Source organism: Parasteatoda tepidariorum, chromosome 5, assembly GCF_043381705.1.
Source record: "Parasteatoda tepidariorum isolate YZ-2023 chromosome 5, CAS_Ptep_4.0, whole genome shotgun sequence".
Classification (NCBI taxonomy): Eukaryota; Metazoa; Arthropoda; class Arachnida; order Araneae; family Theridiidae; genus Parasteatoda; species Parasteatoda tepidariorum.
Window position 1 is genome coordinate 33,888,193 of NC_092208.1, and position 19,550 is coordinate 33,907,742.

Here is a 19,550-nt window from a genome sequence, read left to right on the forward strand (position 1 = left end):
TATATATATATTAAAAACGCATATAAAAAATTGTAGTGTAGAGGACCTCTGCAGAATGCATTCATGTACAAAGAGAGTTATTTTGAAGTAAAGATACTAATCACTCTTTAAAAGCGACATAACAGAGCTGTCCGCGAAAAGCTTAGCTATCATCGATAGCTTAAAAGCGTATGGGTGTTAGTTATTTTTTTCTTTTTTTTAAATTTCCTCAGTTTAATTGTTTTTACCAGCGTATAAGGCTAATACATGAATAACTAATTAAGCACTTGAATTGGATGAAATTATGAAAAGTCAGAAATACTCATCATTTTCTCTAAGTTTTTTTTTCTAATTAAAAAGCAACAAAAAACGAGAGAGTCCAATTTGGCCCCATCTGTCTTTCCAGAGTTAAATTATTTTAGGATTATTTTTATAATTGCTGCTTTTATTTTTATAATTGTATATCAATAGTTTCAAACATTTTTTACACTTAAATATGATTTCAATATGTAAGATTTTTAAGGTAAAGACATTTTCAGACATTTCTTCATTATAAAACTGTAAAGACACGGTGGTTGGGGACAGAACGCTTACCTCAAAGTAACTCTGGTTTGATTACCAAGAATGACTGGTCTTTGCGAGTTCTGCTCCCAGCTTGCGCCAACCACAGTAAACATAAAATATCCATACATGGAGCGAGAACATATTTACTTCGTAAATATCAAAAAGGAAAAAATTGCTTCTGTAAGGCAAAAAACCGCTGTAACTATAAAATTGTTTGCGTTCACGGAAATAACTTGTGCTTGCATTGCAAAATATTACTGATTTATTTCGTAAGTTTAACGGTTTTGCACAACCAACCAAACCTTTATTTTCAGTGTTCTCTGTGTTTTAAACATGACAGGAAGTTTTCTATGCACACACTGAGCATTCTGAAAATAACTGCTACTGACTTTTAAATGAAAGTTAACTGAACATCAAAAACTCACCAAAGATGTTATCAAGAATTTTTGGTGTTCTGTCATCATTCCCACCTGTTGAGCCTGTTAGTAAGAAACAAAAAAGTCCTTATAAAATGCATTTTTTAGCTTTCAAAAATTAAAAATAATATTAGAAATTTATTTCAAACTATTAAAAATATTTCAAACTAAATATAAATGAAAATTAAAACTAAGAAATCATCTTTAAATTACAAATAAGCATGCATTTGTAAAATGCTATTTATTCATGATTAAAGTCTGATTTTCTTAAAAGCATGCTGGCCTTTTCATGTTTTTTAATTAAAAATCATTAATCCTGATATTTATGTTTAAAAAAATAGCATATTTAAAAAAGTTCTAAAATTAAAAGATGTCTGAATTATTTATGAAATCGATCCGCTGATTACTTTCTAGTAAACAATTTCGAAATTTAAAAATCAACTTACGACAATTTTTAAAAAAATATATATTTAGATCTTTTATGCCACTAATGAAAAATTCAAAATTTCAAAAAGGAACTACCTAGTTTCATATTAAAAATAATAATTTATAAATTTATATATGAGCAGTTAATCCTTAAATGAAAATACTGAATAGGGATCTTTAAATCCATAGTCGAAGTATCAGTTAAATATGAATCCTATCACTTAAATATGGATTAGATTTAGATAAGAAATAATCAATGTTTTATTGTAAAAAAATTTGTTTAATTATGTCAAAATTTATTGATAAGCATAATGGAATAATAATAGTTGTGTATAAATGAAAATGGCAACCAAAATGATGTTCCACTTTTTTTAAAAATATTGTTCGACCTCCTAAACACTCCCCTTCTTCTAAAATTTCACACTTCACTAATTTTCCCCACCCCCATCACACGTAACTGTAGGTTGCATAAATATATACTAGCAATTCAGAAACAAAACGCATGTTATAAATCACATTTCGAACTTTATTTTTGAACTTAAACTATTTCGAGCATAATAGTAACAGTATTTACATCGAATCATAATTATCACTAGGCTTATAAATGTCATTGTATTTTAGTGACATTTATGAGCCTAATAATGATAACTATTAGATGTAAACCTATTTCGATGAAAAAAAATTTAAAATAAATAATTTTAAAATATTTAATATGGTGATTTTAAATGTTCTTATGTCACATTTCTTTTTGTTCTCTCCCTTCTCCGTGGCACACACAACTTTCCTCCAGGCAAACGAGGCATCATTTGTGGACAGTCCTATACCAGAATAACATACTTAAATTTTAAAAAATGCTAAGGCTTAATAAAAGATAAGAAACGAGACAAAACGAGAATATTGCCGACTTATGCAATTTAATTAGTGAAATTCAAGCAGTCAATTTAACCGGATGGCTGCGGTCAGTGTGCGGTTGGGTGACCACTTGGATCAGTCTGAGTAGGGACCGAGGGTTTGCGGTATTGGTCCTCGTTAAACTGTTCTACCGTAAAGTGCTCGACATCGCGTGCAGGTCGTCGGGCTACTGAAGCGGGGGTGCTATCCCCTCTGCGGAGGATCAAAATTGCGATGGCATGTCTTCGGATCATCCTCAGGGATATTTCCCAGACCGTCGCCAATAGCCCATTGTGCAGCTCTAGTGCGACGTAAAATGAACAAATCAAATCCGGGCAATGATAACTCCAGTTTTTTACAAGTGGTTATGTCATCTTTTTTTTCTATTATCGTGGGATTTACGTCCATTTGAGACTTGAGCGAAATATTTTATTCCAGCGGTTAGGAAAAGCAGAAAATTTTAAAACAAGTTTAATTTTCATGGAATTTACATCAGTACTTAGCTTGACCACATTGCACGGTATAAAATGCTGACACTTTGGGTGCATCATCAGTAAAATACAATTTCATCGTTAAATTTTATAATACCATAATGTTTACAGAAAATATTTGTTTTATTAGAATGATTCAGTGGTTTTACAGTGAAAATTACAGAATATCAGATTTTTTTGTTTCCTAACATGTTCCGATAAAAATGGCTTACACGTAAAAAGTTATGACACCCTGAGTGCCGGTACTTATTGCAGTAATTTAATCCGGAATTTTTTACAACGTGTAAAATATTATCCTGGGAGCATCATCCGTAAGATAAATGTTACCGTAAGACCCGTTTTTCCAGTGAAATTTCACACAGTAATTCTTTCAGTAGGAATTCTTTCAGTAGTATTTATTTAATTACGTGATTCAAAGATTTTACAGAAAATATTGCTGTAAAAATTATGGTATATCAGACTTTCTCCTAAAATTTTATGGTAAAAATTGTACCGGCACTCTGAGTGCTGGCACTTTCTTTCGTAATTTGACATGGGACTTTTTACAGTAAAGTTGTCTATCTGACCCCTTTTATATCAGTTTAGATCACTTATTTGAAGTGATAAACCGAATTCGTTTAATTCTAATTCATTAAGATAATATTACATCATCTTTGCTATCACTAGGAAAAACTATCTAATAAAACAACGAAAATTCTATTGTTAATAAAGGGCATGTTTACGTGTGCTTTAATTATAACGTGTAATATCAGTTGCCATGTCATGTTTATTTTCTTCCGAGCTTGTTTTATATGGGGCTTTACTTGAATAGTGAGCTAAATCCATTAATTACAAGAAACTCAAAATGAACAAAAAAAGGAGCTCTTATATTATTCAAATGATGAAAACACATATTTTTATAATTATTCGTAGCAAAGAAGATCATTTCATTTAAGTAGTGCGTTCGCTAATTTACCAGTGTCTTGAAACTTACTGCCTTCAGAACTGTATAGAGATTTTTTCGTGGCACATCCAAAACAATACGGTGATCCTTTATTTCATGTTTTTCCAACTTTCTTCCTTTAGATTGCCTGTACTGTTTCACTTCCCAAAACGTTTCTCTGTAATTTGAATTTTTAAACTGGTAAATCCGAATAGACCATTTCTGTTTCTCACCTTCTTCTAGAAAAGGCTTCAGTCGAATAATTGCTGCAAGATAATAAAATTGTACAATTCAAATTAAGAAGATAATGCAATTCTAATAATTAATTTTATGTAATCATAACTGTTTTATAATTTAATCATCGGTATTTGAGGACTATTAATTATTTTAAACTATAACACTTAGATTTACTAACTTTTAATTAATATGTTTTATTAATTATTCACTATGGGCGTAAATATAACTTATACAACTTTAAAAAAAAGTTTTTATGTTTAACGGTGTAAATTGAGAAGAAATTTCTAACCTTGTATTTTGTTAATGTGTAATGCTATTTTAATTGAATTTTATTTGAAGTTAGGTGTCATGTTATAGTTTTAAAGTAAATGGAGCATTTTTATGCTTATAAAGATAGTAAATATTCAATATCCACCAGAATAGTCTCTAATGACATTATTAAACTTCTTAAGGCCATAAAATCGTAATTTGAATATCGGGCCATCATCCGGAAATTCCCAATGCATATCGAAATACTAGTAAAGATATCGAAATACTAGTAGCGAAATACTAGTTCTATATTTGGAAAAATTCTAATAATTTAATAATTTATCTTTCCAGTGTCCCACTGTCTCCAAATGTTTGAAAGTCTATTCTAATTTAATCTGCTGCATCCTGGGGTTCCCGCCAATCCCCTGGCACCTATCTCCTATCTTTCTTAAATATTATTTTGTTAAAAACTTGTTTCCTATGCCCCAATTGGTTAAACCACTTTGCGCGTGTTTGTCTCTTTACTTTTCCACCACCATTTGGTATTTACATACTGAGGAACGTTCTTGTTTATAAGAGCCGAAACGATAGTATGTTCATTTAATATGTATCGTATGTTCATTTGTGTTTTATCCACGTTGTTTGTTGCTTTAGCATATATGCATACCATTAAAAACCTTTTCCTGATGCATAGTTAGAAGTTTTTTTGATGTTTCCAGATGTATTGTTTCCCACCTTTTATTTAATAAGTAAATCAAGGAAAGACATACCATCATCTTCTTCATAGATAATGGTAAATTCTTCCCAGTGAAAAATATTGACCAAATGGACAAATGCATTTGTAAGTACAGAAGGATGTGGATACAAATTAACGGACAGCTGGTCTCTCTGGACTTTGTAATCCCATCTTGCCTCAACATGTGGCACTTCCAAATCATCACAAATGGACTGCACGTGCATGCTCCCAATTTCGGACTGTGGACCAAACAGGGAAGCCACTCCTTTCTGGAGTAAACCACAACCTGAAACGAAAGAAAAGTTTATAATGACCATTAGAATTAAAAACCATGGTTACCTGAACGTGTTAAGGAACAGTTCATTGAAATCTGCTGCAACAGTCGTAGTTGAAAAGCTCAATGGAAGAACAGGTTAAGAAGGACATTTGATAATTTTTGCAGAGGATATCGAATTTGAAAAGCTTTGAAAACGAACGTGTTAAGAAGGACATTCCATAGATTTTTGTAACGAACATAGCATTTGAAGAGTTTGGAGTCATTTTTTCCCTCTTACATTATCTATGATATTTTCTCCTTCTAAAAAACAAGGAAACTGCAAGCTAAGCTAGAGAAGAGAAGCCAGTAGTTTTTTTTCCTTTAAAAAAAGATTGTGCACATAGCAGAGATTTATTTTTTCTGCATTTTCGTTGCATGCATAAAAATATATCACCAGAATCGATCAATCACGCAATAATTAAAAACTCACAGATGAATATTGCGCAAATGAATATAAAACAATAGTAAAATAATGAATAACGCGCAAATAAACAATGCACCAATCGCACAATAATAAAAAATACGCAAATGGAGTACGAATAAAACGCACAATGATGATAAATGTATAATTGAATGCTAAATCAATCTCACAGTTAAGAATAACAGACCATTAAGAAATTAATCAGTCTCCCAATGATAAGAAATTGCCAATAATTAATGAGAAAATACCAAGAAATTGTTATTGCAATTACTAACGGTAAGGGACAAAAAGCATATGAATAACATCCATATGACGATTATGAATAAAAAAAGTTTCAGCTATAATTTTTTTTAAAACGTATCTGTAATCACAGTCTCTCGTATAACTAACTGTATGTTCGACCATATTTCTTTCTTTTCGTCTCAGGTGCCATCAAAATTACTGCAGTGAATGCTTAGCGAATTCTTTCTTGATAACAATCATCCAAAAGAACAAAAAACAGCTGAAAAAAACTAACCACCTTTCCAATCCTATGCTATGCTTTTTTCCCCTTCTGAATAGGAAAAAAATGTTGGCATCAAGAAACTGTTGTATTTTTAGTAAACGAGCTTCAAAACAAAGCCGCAAAAATGACGTCATTTCGATTTTTTTTTATTTAACCGGGAGTTATTTATTTTTAGCCAAGAATGATACTTCGTTTGAAATCTAAACTTATTGTTCCCCTTTTTCACACCAAACAAAAGAAAGTATAAACAAAATACTGACTTTTTTAGCAGGATTGGCGTCATTTTAAACTATTAATGTGTATTTAATATAACATTAGAGCCTTCAAAATTTGCCGTTTAAAAAAGATGAAAGCAATGTTACATAATCTTTTGACATCGGCTCTATTTTATCTAAACAGGAACTGATATTCAGGACCAGGTCTCTAGCCAGTATCAGGATACTAAATACATGTTTGAAAGCCAAGACGGTTTAGGAGAAAAAGTCATTTCTTATGAATGATAGGACTCTGGTTCGAATCACAGAGCTGACTGTTCGATTTGTATGCAGCTCTTCCCAACCGTAATGCTTGACGTAAAATATTAGCAGTCGTCTATGGCTAATACGTTAGAGTACCCTTGCCGTCAGACTAACCATAGAAACACTTTCTCCCCATCACAAAACTCAAATGTGGATTGTTTCAATCAAAAAGTTCCTTCACAATGCAAGTTAATGCCAATGCCTAGCTCAAGATCTACCTTGTCTTCAGGGCGCAGTTCAAACTTACTCGTTACGAAATTAAGTAATGATAGTCAAAAATCCTATATGGATTGGCAACCCAATGCTAATTATAAATATATATATACCAATGCTATAAATGAGAGAATCATGGCAGAGAAGTGAAGAACGTTTTCCAGAAGATAAAAACATTTGAGGTACCAAATAAGTAATAAATACTTAAAGGGTAAATACCATTATAAATTAAACAATATTTATATGGAAGATTCTCACCAAATGAGACAATTGAGAATATTTGCCACAAAAATCTGATATTATATTATAAATCAATATAATATTATAAACTCGTGAATTTTTGTAAATTTAATTTAATATCATTTTTATTAGAGTTTTAGAATGACTTTTAACAATTACATACATTTAAAAAACGAAAGTTGAATTTCAAAATGTCCGTTTCCTGGCACGTCACGAGCAATATTTATAATAAATAGATAAATAGCTGCTTTAAAACTCTGTTTACATTGTTCTCTATCTAATTTTTTACACCTAAACTGGTGAGAGCAGATTTAGAGTACGTGCACATGAAAAAATTTCCAAAGTATTTAGCCAAAAGCTCATTCCAAGTGAAATCAAACAAAAAAAAATCCAGTTACTGTCATATCTCAGATTTTTATGTAAATATTTTTATCGAAAAGTTTCTGATTAAAAACGGTAAAATTATTATTTTTTTTTCAGAATATTTGAACCAAAACCACGATTAGGGGGCTATTTCTGAATTTTGACACTGTTTAAGAAAGTTGAGTAACTGTAGATCGTAACTCATACATTAAAAATGTCTCTATCTTTCTTTCAAGTACATTTTTTTTTTTGGTGTCAATGGAAGAAAAAGCTGAAAATTTTGCATTTAATCTTTTAAAATGCCAAAAATATTTATATAATTACTTAACAGAAATATATTAAAAGAATTTTTTACGAAATTCTTCTCAAATTTCAACATTTTTTTACCGGGAATTTACAATTTTCACCATTTCAATTTTTTTTCTGCCGACCTGGTGGCCAAGTGGTTAGCGTGCCTGACTGCGGAGCCGCTGGTCGCTGGTTCGAATCCTGCTCAGGGCAAGGATGTTTCTTTCTCTCTGTCTTCTATGTACTTTCTCATTTTTGTGTGAATGTAACCCGCCCTATAAACGGGTTTGTGGTTGTGTGACGTGGGCGACGCTGCTCCACCGCCGTGGCTTCGCTACAGGTGCGCGCTGGGTAACGAGAAGAGAGTTGCAGTTCTGGCATTTCTGTGGCCAATGGGACAACCCCCTGTACCCAACATTAAAAAAAAATTCTCAGAATGTCGAATGTTATATTTTCAGCATTAAGAAAAATCAGGAGGAGGCTTTTTTACTATGGTTAGTAGGAAAATTCAAAGTGGTTTGTAGCCAAATTAATTCAAGACAATTTATTATGGCACAAAAATATTTTTTCTTCTCATGGTGTTAAACATCAGGCTTTTAATATGCTTTATTTTATCTTATAACTGTCATTGAACAGGCGACCCAATTTTTGGGTTTATAACTACTAATGTTCAACTCCGTAGCCTTGTAATTTTTAACCCTATCCAGAAGACAAGGAAACTCATTGATCAAGTATTGGGAGAAATTTGCTTTCGTAGAGGACTTTTTGAAAGAACTAACCCGAATTTGCATTACATGGAGAGAAAAACCACGAAATCAGGCTAACCTCCCACGGTTAGCCTGATGGCAGGGGGACTCTAACCCATAATCCTTCTTCTGCTGAGTATATTTTACGTCAGCACTATGGTCGATGAGGGCTGAATGCGTAATTCGTAAGAGGGTGTTTTTTAGGGGGGGGAGGGGGCATTAAACAAATGAAAGTCAACCAATGTTATTCTCAAAAACACACCACCTAAAAGGCAACAATCTTTATTTCTCAACATATGAAATGGGACAATTTCTCATTAACCCCTCTAACGGTACTGGACATACCGTTAATTTATTATTAAAAAAAATTAAGTTTAATGTGAACGTACTAAACAATTTCATTATTTACGTAATCAATGAATACGTAAATACAACAGTCAAATTTAATGGTAAAATAATAAATGCATTTACTTAGCTGTGTTGATTTTATACTGTCAGTTGTTTCAAGTTTCACCACCTCCGCTATCATTCTAGAATTTCGGAGCAAAGTTTCATCTGTATTTAGCCAATCAATGGCTATTCTGAAAGCTAAATCAGATTCGTCGTCATCATCTTCGAATATTCCACCTGAAAAAAATTACTTTTGGAATTAAATGTCCAAAAAGATTCCGAAAGACTACAAATTTAAATATTTGAGTACTCTCAAGAATAAATGATCAAATGAAAAAAAGTCCAAAAACTATATATGTCAATATTTCAGTTTTACATTAAAAAAAAAAAAAGAATTTTTTTTAAGAATTTATTCTATTATTCTTCAATACGCAGAATAAAAAATATCCACCTTAATATTCGTTAGTCAAAGGCTCGAATTTATGCGTACTATACTGCTTAAAATTCCAAATCAAATTACGGTAAAAAGTACTGGCAATTTGGGGACATCATCCGTAAAACCCATTTTTACATGCCATAAAATCCATTTTTAATTAATATTACACCATAATTTTTACAGTAATATGTATTTTAATTAAAGTGATGCAGTGACTTTATGGTAATTATTACAGTTAAAATTTCATTAGTTCCAGAAAAAAAAGCGAAAAGTGAAATTAACTTTAAGAGACCCAAACTTTTGACTGTACTCTAACTTTAACTATTAAAAGCTCTACTTCCCAGATCAGAGCTATTACCAATATTTTAAGGGTCGAAAATCCAAATCCGTCTAAAAGAAAGTATTTTTTGTTTGGAAGAAATTCGATACAAATACTGTTAATTTCAATATTTTCAAAGAAGTAGTATTTTTAAATTTTTATCTTTCAAGAAGTCAAGATAGATCAATTCTTTTCTAATTTTGGATTTTGTTATTTAAAAAATGAGCTAACTAAATTGGTTGAAAAATTTGTACACTTTGTTTTTCAATAATTTTTAATTTTTTTAAAAATGTTTTGATTTGTTTCATTAGTTCCGGAGAAAAATACGAGAAAAGTGAAATTAACTTTAGGAGACCCAAACTTTCCCTTGACTCCTAAAAGAGACCCTTAACTCTTGAAAACTCAACTTTCCAGATCGCAGCTATTACCAATATATTGAGGATCAGAAATACACATCCGTTTCAAAAATACGATTTTTTTTTTTTTTTTTTTTTAAATTTTTTTTTTTTTGGGGGGGGGGGAATTCGTCTTTGCGTCTGATTTCCTAACTTAACGATTCATCTGCATTAATTAATAATAATAATTAAGTTTGAAATTCCGAACCATCAATATTGATTACCGCATGGGTAAATTTGATCATTAGATCAAAAGTTATTAAGGTAATTGCTTTTTTATGCCCATTACACTATTTTACGGATTTACTTCGTAAATTTAAAAGAAATCTTTAAAAAAACGCACAATTAATTAGAAATTAAATGAATTTTATTAATTAAATGATTTTTTTTTTACATCCTTACACTCTGAGAGAAATCAGTTCAACGTTGAATTAAAATAATGTGTAAATTTTGTGCAAAATAAAAAAATTTGTGTAAGCTAAATTGAATGATTCTTCAATTCAAATTGAGGCACAATATCATCTGAGGAAATCTTTAAGAATGATTTAGTTGTTCTATAATATGGAGTTCGATTTCCAATTTGAACAAATTTCGCTTTTTTTTATTAAATAAAAAAACTCCCTAACCACAAAATCAAATAAAAAGATTGAAAAAGCATTTAAAATATAATTCGACATTCTGTAAAGAACGATTTCTGTGAAAGATATTGTTTCTAAGCTAATAAGTGTGAACTTATAGAATAAATTTGTTTCACATAATACAATTTCATTAGCCAAAAATGGAATTCAATTAAAATCAATCTATGTACTAATGCTTAGAAGCAACATTAGGGGAGGAAAAAAAATAAAGAAAAAAGTTTTGTTACAAAACGTCTAACTATCAAATTTCTTCCTAATATTTTTTTTATTAAAATAAAAATTTAAAACTTAAAACAAAGAAAATTCTAAATATGCCCCAATTATAAAATTACAATCTGAAAACGTTTAAAACGCTCTCAGCATTGATCTTTTGCTCGGTTTACTTAAATGTGAGTGTGTAAAGTTCTCATAACTATTTCTTACACAGTTTTCAAAAAATATATATTAAAAGATTAATTAAACTTGGTGGATTTCACTTTTCCACCGAATATGATAAAAATAAACTTTAAACTGAAATTAAAATAGAATACAAATAATTAAATTAAAAAAGAAAAAGGTGAAAAATAATAATAATACATTTGTAATACATTTTTTAATAATACGCTTCGCATTGATTTACATCATGGCACATCGCGATGTAAGCTTCGTTTTAATACTTCTGAACATCAACATTATAAGTATTTAACAATTTACTGTTCGCTTATCATTTCTACAAAAGCCTAATTTGAGCACAGGTGGCTCAGGGGATAGAGCGTTCGTCTTCCAATGAGGCGAACCGGGTTCGAATCCCAGTGGATACGAATTCCACATCCGGCTTGCATCGATCACAGAGTGCTGACGTGAAATATCCTCTGGTAGACGGATCATGAGTTAGAGTCCCCTTGCTGTCAGATTAACCGTGGGAGATTCTCATGGTCTTCCTCTCCATGTAACGCAAATGCGGGTTAACTCCAGCAAAAAGTCCCCCACGAAAGCAAATTTCTCCCAATACTCGATCAAGGAGTTCCCTCGTCTTCTGGATTGGGTTCGAAATTGCAAGGCTACGGAGTTGAACATTAGTAGTCGTAAACCCATAAAATTGAATCGGTTGTTCAACGATGGTTACAAAAAATTTTAAAAAAATTCTAATTTGTAACTTGCAAAAGTCTGAGATAGTTGTATTGAAATTTCGTTAAAATAATTTAACGTGGAAAAATTTGTTCAACTACGAGGTAAAATTAATTTAAAAAATTATCATGCATAATTTTTACTTATTATTCTTTACACATTAGTCTTTTTTTTAACATTTTATTTTCAGCTTAATCTAAAAATAGCCTCTGACATTTATTCTTTTTTAAGCCATTACGACTTGTTTGAAAGAAAAAAAACTACTCTCTGGGCGTTTTGTAAATTTACGATTTCCCCCAAAAACAACAAACGCGGAACGCTTTTTTCTTTCACCTTTTAACTTAAGCTATATTGAAATGCGTCCGATAAAGAAAAAAATGAAAAATAAATACAAGTGGAGCGTTTTTCCATGGCTTGATCTGTTTATGTTTCAGCACGATTTTCTTCATCAACAGTAAAGAAAAAATGGAAACCCTAAAAGCATTTGGAAAAAAAACTGATCTTTTTATAGTTTTTCTTCTGAGAAACTTTTGAGTAAACATGGTTGAATTAAATTAATGAAATGTTTCGAAGAATAAGAAAATAAGGAAAAAAGGGATTATAACACATTTATCGAACTAATGTAATCTAATAACAATAGAATTTACGTATTGTAAAATTTCGATTTGCTATTTTAGGTAAATGCCCAAAATTAAAGTTAATAAGATAAATGACCCTCGTTGAAGACCAACAAAAATCGAAATTCCATGAATCAACAAAAATCGAATATTGGATATTTTTGTCCAATGCTACCAATAAAATCAATTTAAAATAACCAATATTTAGAATAAACTCATTAACACTAGAAAGACTGAAACTTAGTATATACCTATAGTGCTCAAAAGCAGTCAAAATGACTGGATTGTAAAAGAATAAAAAAAATTTGCTAAAAATTAATTTTTAATATTTTTTATATTATTTACAGTTATATAACAAGTTATTAGTAAATATTAACAATAAAAAAATTATATGTTGTACAAAATTCTAAGAAATTGTGTCATTATATACATCATTGTTCTTTTAATTGAAATTAAAAGCAATCAAAATGACTTCCTTAGGCAATCAAAGTGTTAAAACTGTTTGCTAAACTGAGGTGGAAAATATGTATTTGATGGAAAATATGTATTTAAAACTGTAGTTTAATCTTAAAAAATACTATACAATATTCATCAAGTTTAATAAGGCGAAAATACTGTTAGCGAAGTGCAAATTGAATTTGAAACACAATTCTGACTTAGTGGTCTTAAAAAAATCTGCAGAATTTTTTACGTCTTATAAAAATTTACAAAATATGTAAAGAAAATATCAAAAGAATATTTTTGCAGATATTATGCAGATTATCATGCCTTCAAAAACTTTGCAGAGTTCTTAACAAAATTTTCTACTGATTATTTTTTACTATTATGAAAATGAAAAAAAAAAATTAACGTTGATTTTTGAATACTGTTGCAGGTCAAAGAGGATTCTTCGTTCTTTGAATTTTCAATGAAACATAAGATATCAAAATAAAGACTTGACTCTTCTTTATTTTCCAGTGATATACGTAATAAAGAAGGTTTTCGAAATGTTTGCTAGAATAAAACAACAATGTCTTTTTAATTTGATTTGTTACTGAAGTTTGTTTGAAATTGTCATGAAAAAAATAAATATTTCGCTTAATACTGAGAGAAAACAAGTATAATCAAACCAATAACAAATAGTTTGATGAAAGTAACTATCTTTAGAAATTACGTAAAAAATATCTATTAATTCTTGATTATTTTATCATTTTGATAAACATTAATTTAAAGATATTGAGCAGCACAGCATTTCTCGAAACATTTTGTACCATACAACCAATAAGTAGCGAAACAAAGGTTACTTTTTTTTTAATTTTCAAGGTTTAAGCAAAACGAAAGATTAAACTAAATTTGAAAAAATTGAAGTAATAATTAAAATCATTTCTGAGAAAAATTTCTGTGTAAATAAATACATTTAAGAGATATGGTTGTGTGCTTAAAAGCTCTATGATATGACGTTAATTATAAATATCAAAACAATTTTTCATGTAAGCAATCTGCGTACAATTTAAAATATGATTTATTATAAAAAAAAAAATTTATGGAAAAACATTTCAAACTAATGCTCCTATTTAAAGTATTTTTCTTCTTTTAAACCTATCCTAATTTGATTTGATTGCTAATGAATAATTAAGTGCCAATCGTTAAAAGTAAATGATTGCATTAAAGCAAAATGGAATCTGCATTTATTTTTTTAAAAACATTAATTTTTTTCACATTCAAAAACTTGCACTCATATATTTTTACATCAAAAGATTTCATCAAAAAAATTGCGTTAATGAAATTTTCATGCTGAAAAACTTGCTGTAATATTTTTCACACCTAAACATTTGTGTCAATAAATTTTTGACATTCAGAAACTAGTATTAACTTTTATTCACAAATGTCTAGTATGTTTTTACGTTCAAAAACTTGCACAAATTTTTATTTTCATCACAAAATTTCAACATCACAAAAACTTGGGTAGAGGAACTTTTCATGTTTAAAACCGTGAGGTAATATTTTCTACATATAAACAGTGTGAATACCTTTTTGACATTTAAAAACTAATACAAATTTTTATTCATAAATTTCGAACATTAAAAATGTATATTACCATATTGCATTTAAAAAAAATTGTGTTGGCATATTTTTTTACGTTTAAAATCTTGCGCTTATATGCATTTTGTTTAACATTTACCAGCTAGTGTTAGCATATTTTTGAATTAATCGATTTTTAATAATGTGAACTAATACAGGCTTTTTTCATATATTTAGGTAAGAAAATTTGGCAACATATCTACAGCTTCAAATTATATGCATGTTCTCGAAGTGTCATGTTACTTACCCACGTGGATACGTGATGGTAAACAGTGCCCAATTCCGAACAGTAAACATGTGACAGCTACGATCCACCAGAATGTCCTCATCATTTTGTTCCGATTCTTGAGATGTTATGATGAATTATTGAAACATGGATGATCGAGGTGTTCTGCTCAGCAGAACATTCCCTCATCTGAGTTTGCAAGGAGCAATGCTTCCATCAAGCTCTGTTGACTTTTGTTTCTTCCTGACGTCATTAGAAGGCGGGAGGTACAGTTGTGAGACATTCACTTCTGCTTCCAAAAAGTTTTTATTTTTGTTCCACCGTCTTTGATGTCGCGTATGAAGAACTGGCGAAACTTACTCACTTCTAATGAGTTATTATTATTTTTTTTTTAATTAAAATTGCTATCAATTCTGAGTCATTCTGCGTACTATGCCATTAGATTTCTTTTTACTGAATGCAAACCTTAAGGCTGTTTTACCCTAATATTAAAGCTCAATAAATCTTATAATTCATATTTTCTTTAAGTATTAGCATTACTATTTTTAACGGGAAAATTACTATCAATTCTGAGTCATTTTATTTTTGCTTACTGAATTTGAGGGTTTCTCTAATGTTGAAGCACAATAAATCTTATTATTCACATTTTCTATAGGCCTTACAATTATTATTTTCTAACATGAAAATTTCTATTAATTCTAAATCATTCTGCGCACTTGATTATATTTTTGCTTACTAATATGAGGTTTAAGGCTGTTTTCCCTTACGTTAAAATATCTTAAAATCCCTTACGTTAAAATATCCCTTACGTTACGTTTCCCTTACGTTAAAATATCTTATCTTAAAATTTGCATTTACTATAAGTATTAGGGCTGTCATCTTCTAATGTTATAATATATATATATATATATATATATATATACAGAAGAGCCATTACATTATGACCACCCTNTATATATATATATATATATATATATATATATATATATATATATATATATATATATATATATATATATATATATATATATATATATATATATATATATATATATATATATATATATATATATATATATATATATATATATATATATATATATATATATATATATATATATATATATATATATATATATATATATATATATATATATATATATATATATATATATATATATATATATATATATATATATATATATATATATATATATATATATATATATATATATATATATATATATATATATATATATATATATATATATATATATATATATATATATATATATATATATATATATATATATATATATATATATATATATATATATATATATATATATATATATATATATATATATATATATATATATATATATATATATATATATATATATATATATATATATATATATATATATATATATATATATATATATATATATATATATATATATATATATATATATATATATATATATATATATATATATATATATATATATATATATATATATATATATATATATATATATATATATATATATATATATATATATATATATATATATATATATATATATATATATATATATATATATATATATATATATATATATATATATATATATATATATATATATATATATATATATATATATATATATATATATATATATATATATATATATATATATATATATATATATATATATATATATATATATATATATATATATATATATATATATATATATATATATATATATATATATATATATATATATATATATATATATATATATATATATATATATATATATATATATATATATATATATATATATATATATATATATATATATATATATATATATATATATATATATATATATATATATATATATATATATATATATATATATATATATATATATATATATATATATATATATATATATATATATATATATATATATATATATATATATATATATATATATATATATATATATATATATATATATATATATATATATATATATATATATATATATATATATATATATATATATATATATATATATATATATATATATATATATATATATATATATATATATATATATATATATATATATATATATATATATATATATATATATATATATATATATATAAATATAATATTTATATGCGGCAATATGTCGAAACAAAATAAAAGTTTTTATTAAGTAATCTTTGTATGGAGAGTAAGAAAACAAATAGTCCAAAATCGACATGTTTCTCTCTCAAAAGCAAGAAAAGATCTTTCAAACAAGTCTCGATGAATTTTCAGGTCGCGTGCAAAACATTGAAATGTTAGAAATTACAAATGGTTCATAAAATTGATCAAGGGTATAATATGATTCTCACAGTGTATAAAAGGGAAAAAATTAAAATGTTTATCCACTTTAAAAAGAATAAACATATTTTCAAGCCAAATTAGCATTGTATGTTATAAAACAACTTTTTGTCTTAAGAGGTTAAAATAATTACTAATGTAAAGTAGAAAATAAACGAAAAATTACAAATTATAAAAAAAAAGAAGACATCGACTAACGTTTTATCTTTCAAAAGTTTGAAAAAGATGTTTTTGATTGATCGCTGGAAGCGGAGGCTTTCCTATTTCTACTGTAACATTTTTATTTAATCAAATCGTTTCTGAACCTATCATATTCATTTTGTGCTAAACCACTCTGAAAATATGCATGCCAACTTTCCCAAACCAAACAATTTTGATAAATTTGCCCTCTAATTCTTTTTATGAAGTATTCTTACATTTGAAATATTCTCACATTTTAAGTATTCTTACATTTGAAGAATTCTTACATTATTACATTGAATATTCTTACATTTTCTTACAAACCCGTCAACCCACCACAACGCCTAGACATTTTTCTTGGTTTTCCTGCCCAATAGATGTATAGGCCAACTTTCTATAACCGTGCATTTTTGACAATATTGCACTTTTTTTGCAAAGTGTTTTTACGCTTAAATTCACTCCTTAATAACTAGTTTTCTTTAACGCCTCGACACCATTCTAGGTTTTCTCAGAACAACAAAATCTCTAGGTAAACAAAAGAAAAAATATCTGGCAGGAAATCAGGAAGCTAGCTATTTCTTCCCTGAGAAATCACATCACATTGAAACTACAATAGCTGGAGCAAAATCCTCAAGTGGTACGATAGTAATGCTTTCAGTGGCAACAGTGGCTCAAGGTTTACTGTGGTAAAGGAAAAAAAATGAAGTCAAATGCCAACTTGTTCCTTTTGCCCCGCCTTTTCCTACCACTGATTTTCTAATTAATGTAGTTCCACTCATATTTGAGAATTTATTTTTAGTTCCTTTCTTAATTTTCGACAGTGCTTACTTAAACTTTCAATTCTGCAAAATTGTTCTATCCGATCAGTAAAGAAGTACTTCAAGCAGACGACTAATTGTCAATATTAGCAGATGTTCATCGATAAGCTTTTGTAATCCCTATTTTTCTGCAAGTTTTTCATGTGAATAATTTGCAGTAGATGCGTTTGTTTATTTTACATATTTAAATATATTAAATGGTCTGTTACTTTATCAATAAAATTATTGTTGCTCGTTCTCGATGTTGGTATGATCGTTATAGATCCCTTGACCAGGCACCAATAAAGCAATGTTTCACAGTTCTTCGAATTAAGTTTGCGTTTTTTTCTCATTCTATTTATTTTTTCATTTAGGTTGAAAACTTAAACTATGCTTTATTAGATAAAAATCTCGATTTCTCCCACTTTTGAAAAAAAGCAATCGTAAGGGTGAGGCAAACGAGGCATTTGCATAGAGCTCTTTTTTTGAAAGAAAAAAGTTTCAAAGAGTTTTTTAACTAAATACATTTTTTATATTAATATTTGAAAGAATTGTTTTCTATTTTAATTGTATAAATAGATGCAATAACCTAAGTATATCTTCAGATAAATATCTTAGAATTAAAATGTGAGATATGTTTAAAAATTTCACACCATTATTAGGCTAGGCTTCAAAGTCTAAAACTCTTTTTTTAAAACTTCCGCTTTTTGAAATCGAACGATAATTCATATTAAATAATATGGATGCATTATATATGAAAAGAAGATTAATAATAACAATAATAATAGTACGAAAATGTTTAAGCTGTTCATTCTTAAGCAAGAATTTCGAATAAAAAATCATCTTATCGATTTAGATTATGCAAAGATCTAACGCAAAGGTTCCCAACCATTTTTGAATCACCACTCACTTTACAAATTAAAAAAAACTTTCAGTGTCCTAATTAACGGGACCATAATTGATCAATTTTCCTAAAAGATAGAGCAAATTGTTTTGTTTAGTGCGTCACAAACTCTAGAGCAAAAACAATTTTGACATCGATTTTGAAATCATAAATCTCATTCTTTGTATTTAAGACTTACAAAACATTTTTTGTGTTGAAAATTGTCTGCGAAATTGAACTTCTCATAGAAATCATTTAATTTCTTAGGAGAAGTTAACTTTGGATTTACATAAATGATTTTATCTTTTTTTTAAATTTGATTTCCTCTTTAAATAGTATGATTATATATATAGAAGATTCAGTTAGAAAAAAGCTAAATTACCGATTTTGAAATAATCGCCCTTTTTTCGTAGAAAAGTGAAAGACTATACGAATAGCACTCAATTTTTCTTTAAAGCTATATTTTTCATATTTCAAATGCTAAGCCTAAAGATTTTTAAATTGTTAACTGAATGATAAAAAAATTGAAAGCAAGCGATATTTTTTATTACAAATTTGTTTGAAGAAATA

At 27.8% G+C, this 19,550-nt stretch overlaps 1 protein-coding gene across 1 annotated transcript in view; it reads right to left on the minus strand.

The window, feature by feature from the left end:
• LOC107436152 (glutamate receptor ionotropic, kainate 2-like) overlaps positions 1 to 14,950 on the minus strand; it is a 38,059-nt gene extending 23,109 nt beyond the window's left edge. The window contains exons 1-5 of the mRNA XM_043040314.2: positions 14,732 to 14,950; positions 8,993 to 9,148; positions 4,946 to 5,197; positions 3,741 to 3,955; positions 969 to 1,022 (exon numbers count right to left, since the gene is read on the minus strand). Of these exons, the coding sequence (XP_042896248.1) occupies positions 969 to 1,022; positions 3,741 to 3,955; positions 4,946 to 5,197; positions 8,993 to 9,148; positions 14,732 to 14,816 (762 nt within the window). The 5' untranslated portion in view covers positions 14,817 to 14,950. The remainder of the gene's footprint in view (positions 1 to 968; positions 1,023 to 3,740; positions 3,956 to 4,945; positions 5,198 to 8,992; positions 9,149 to 14,731) is intronic.
• Between the last annotated feature and the right edge of the window lie 4,600 nt (positions 14,951 to 19,550).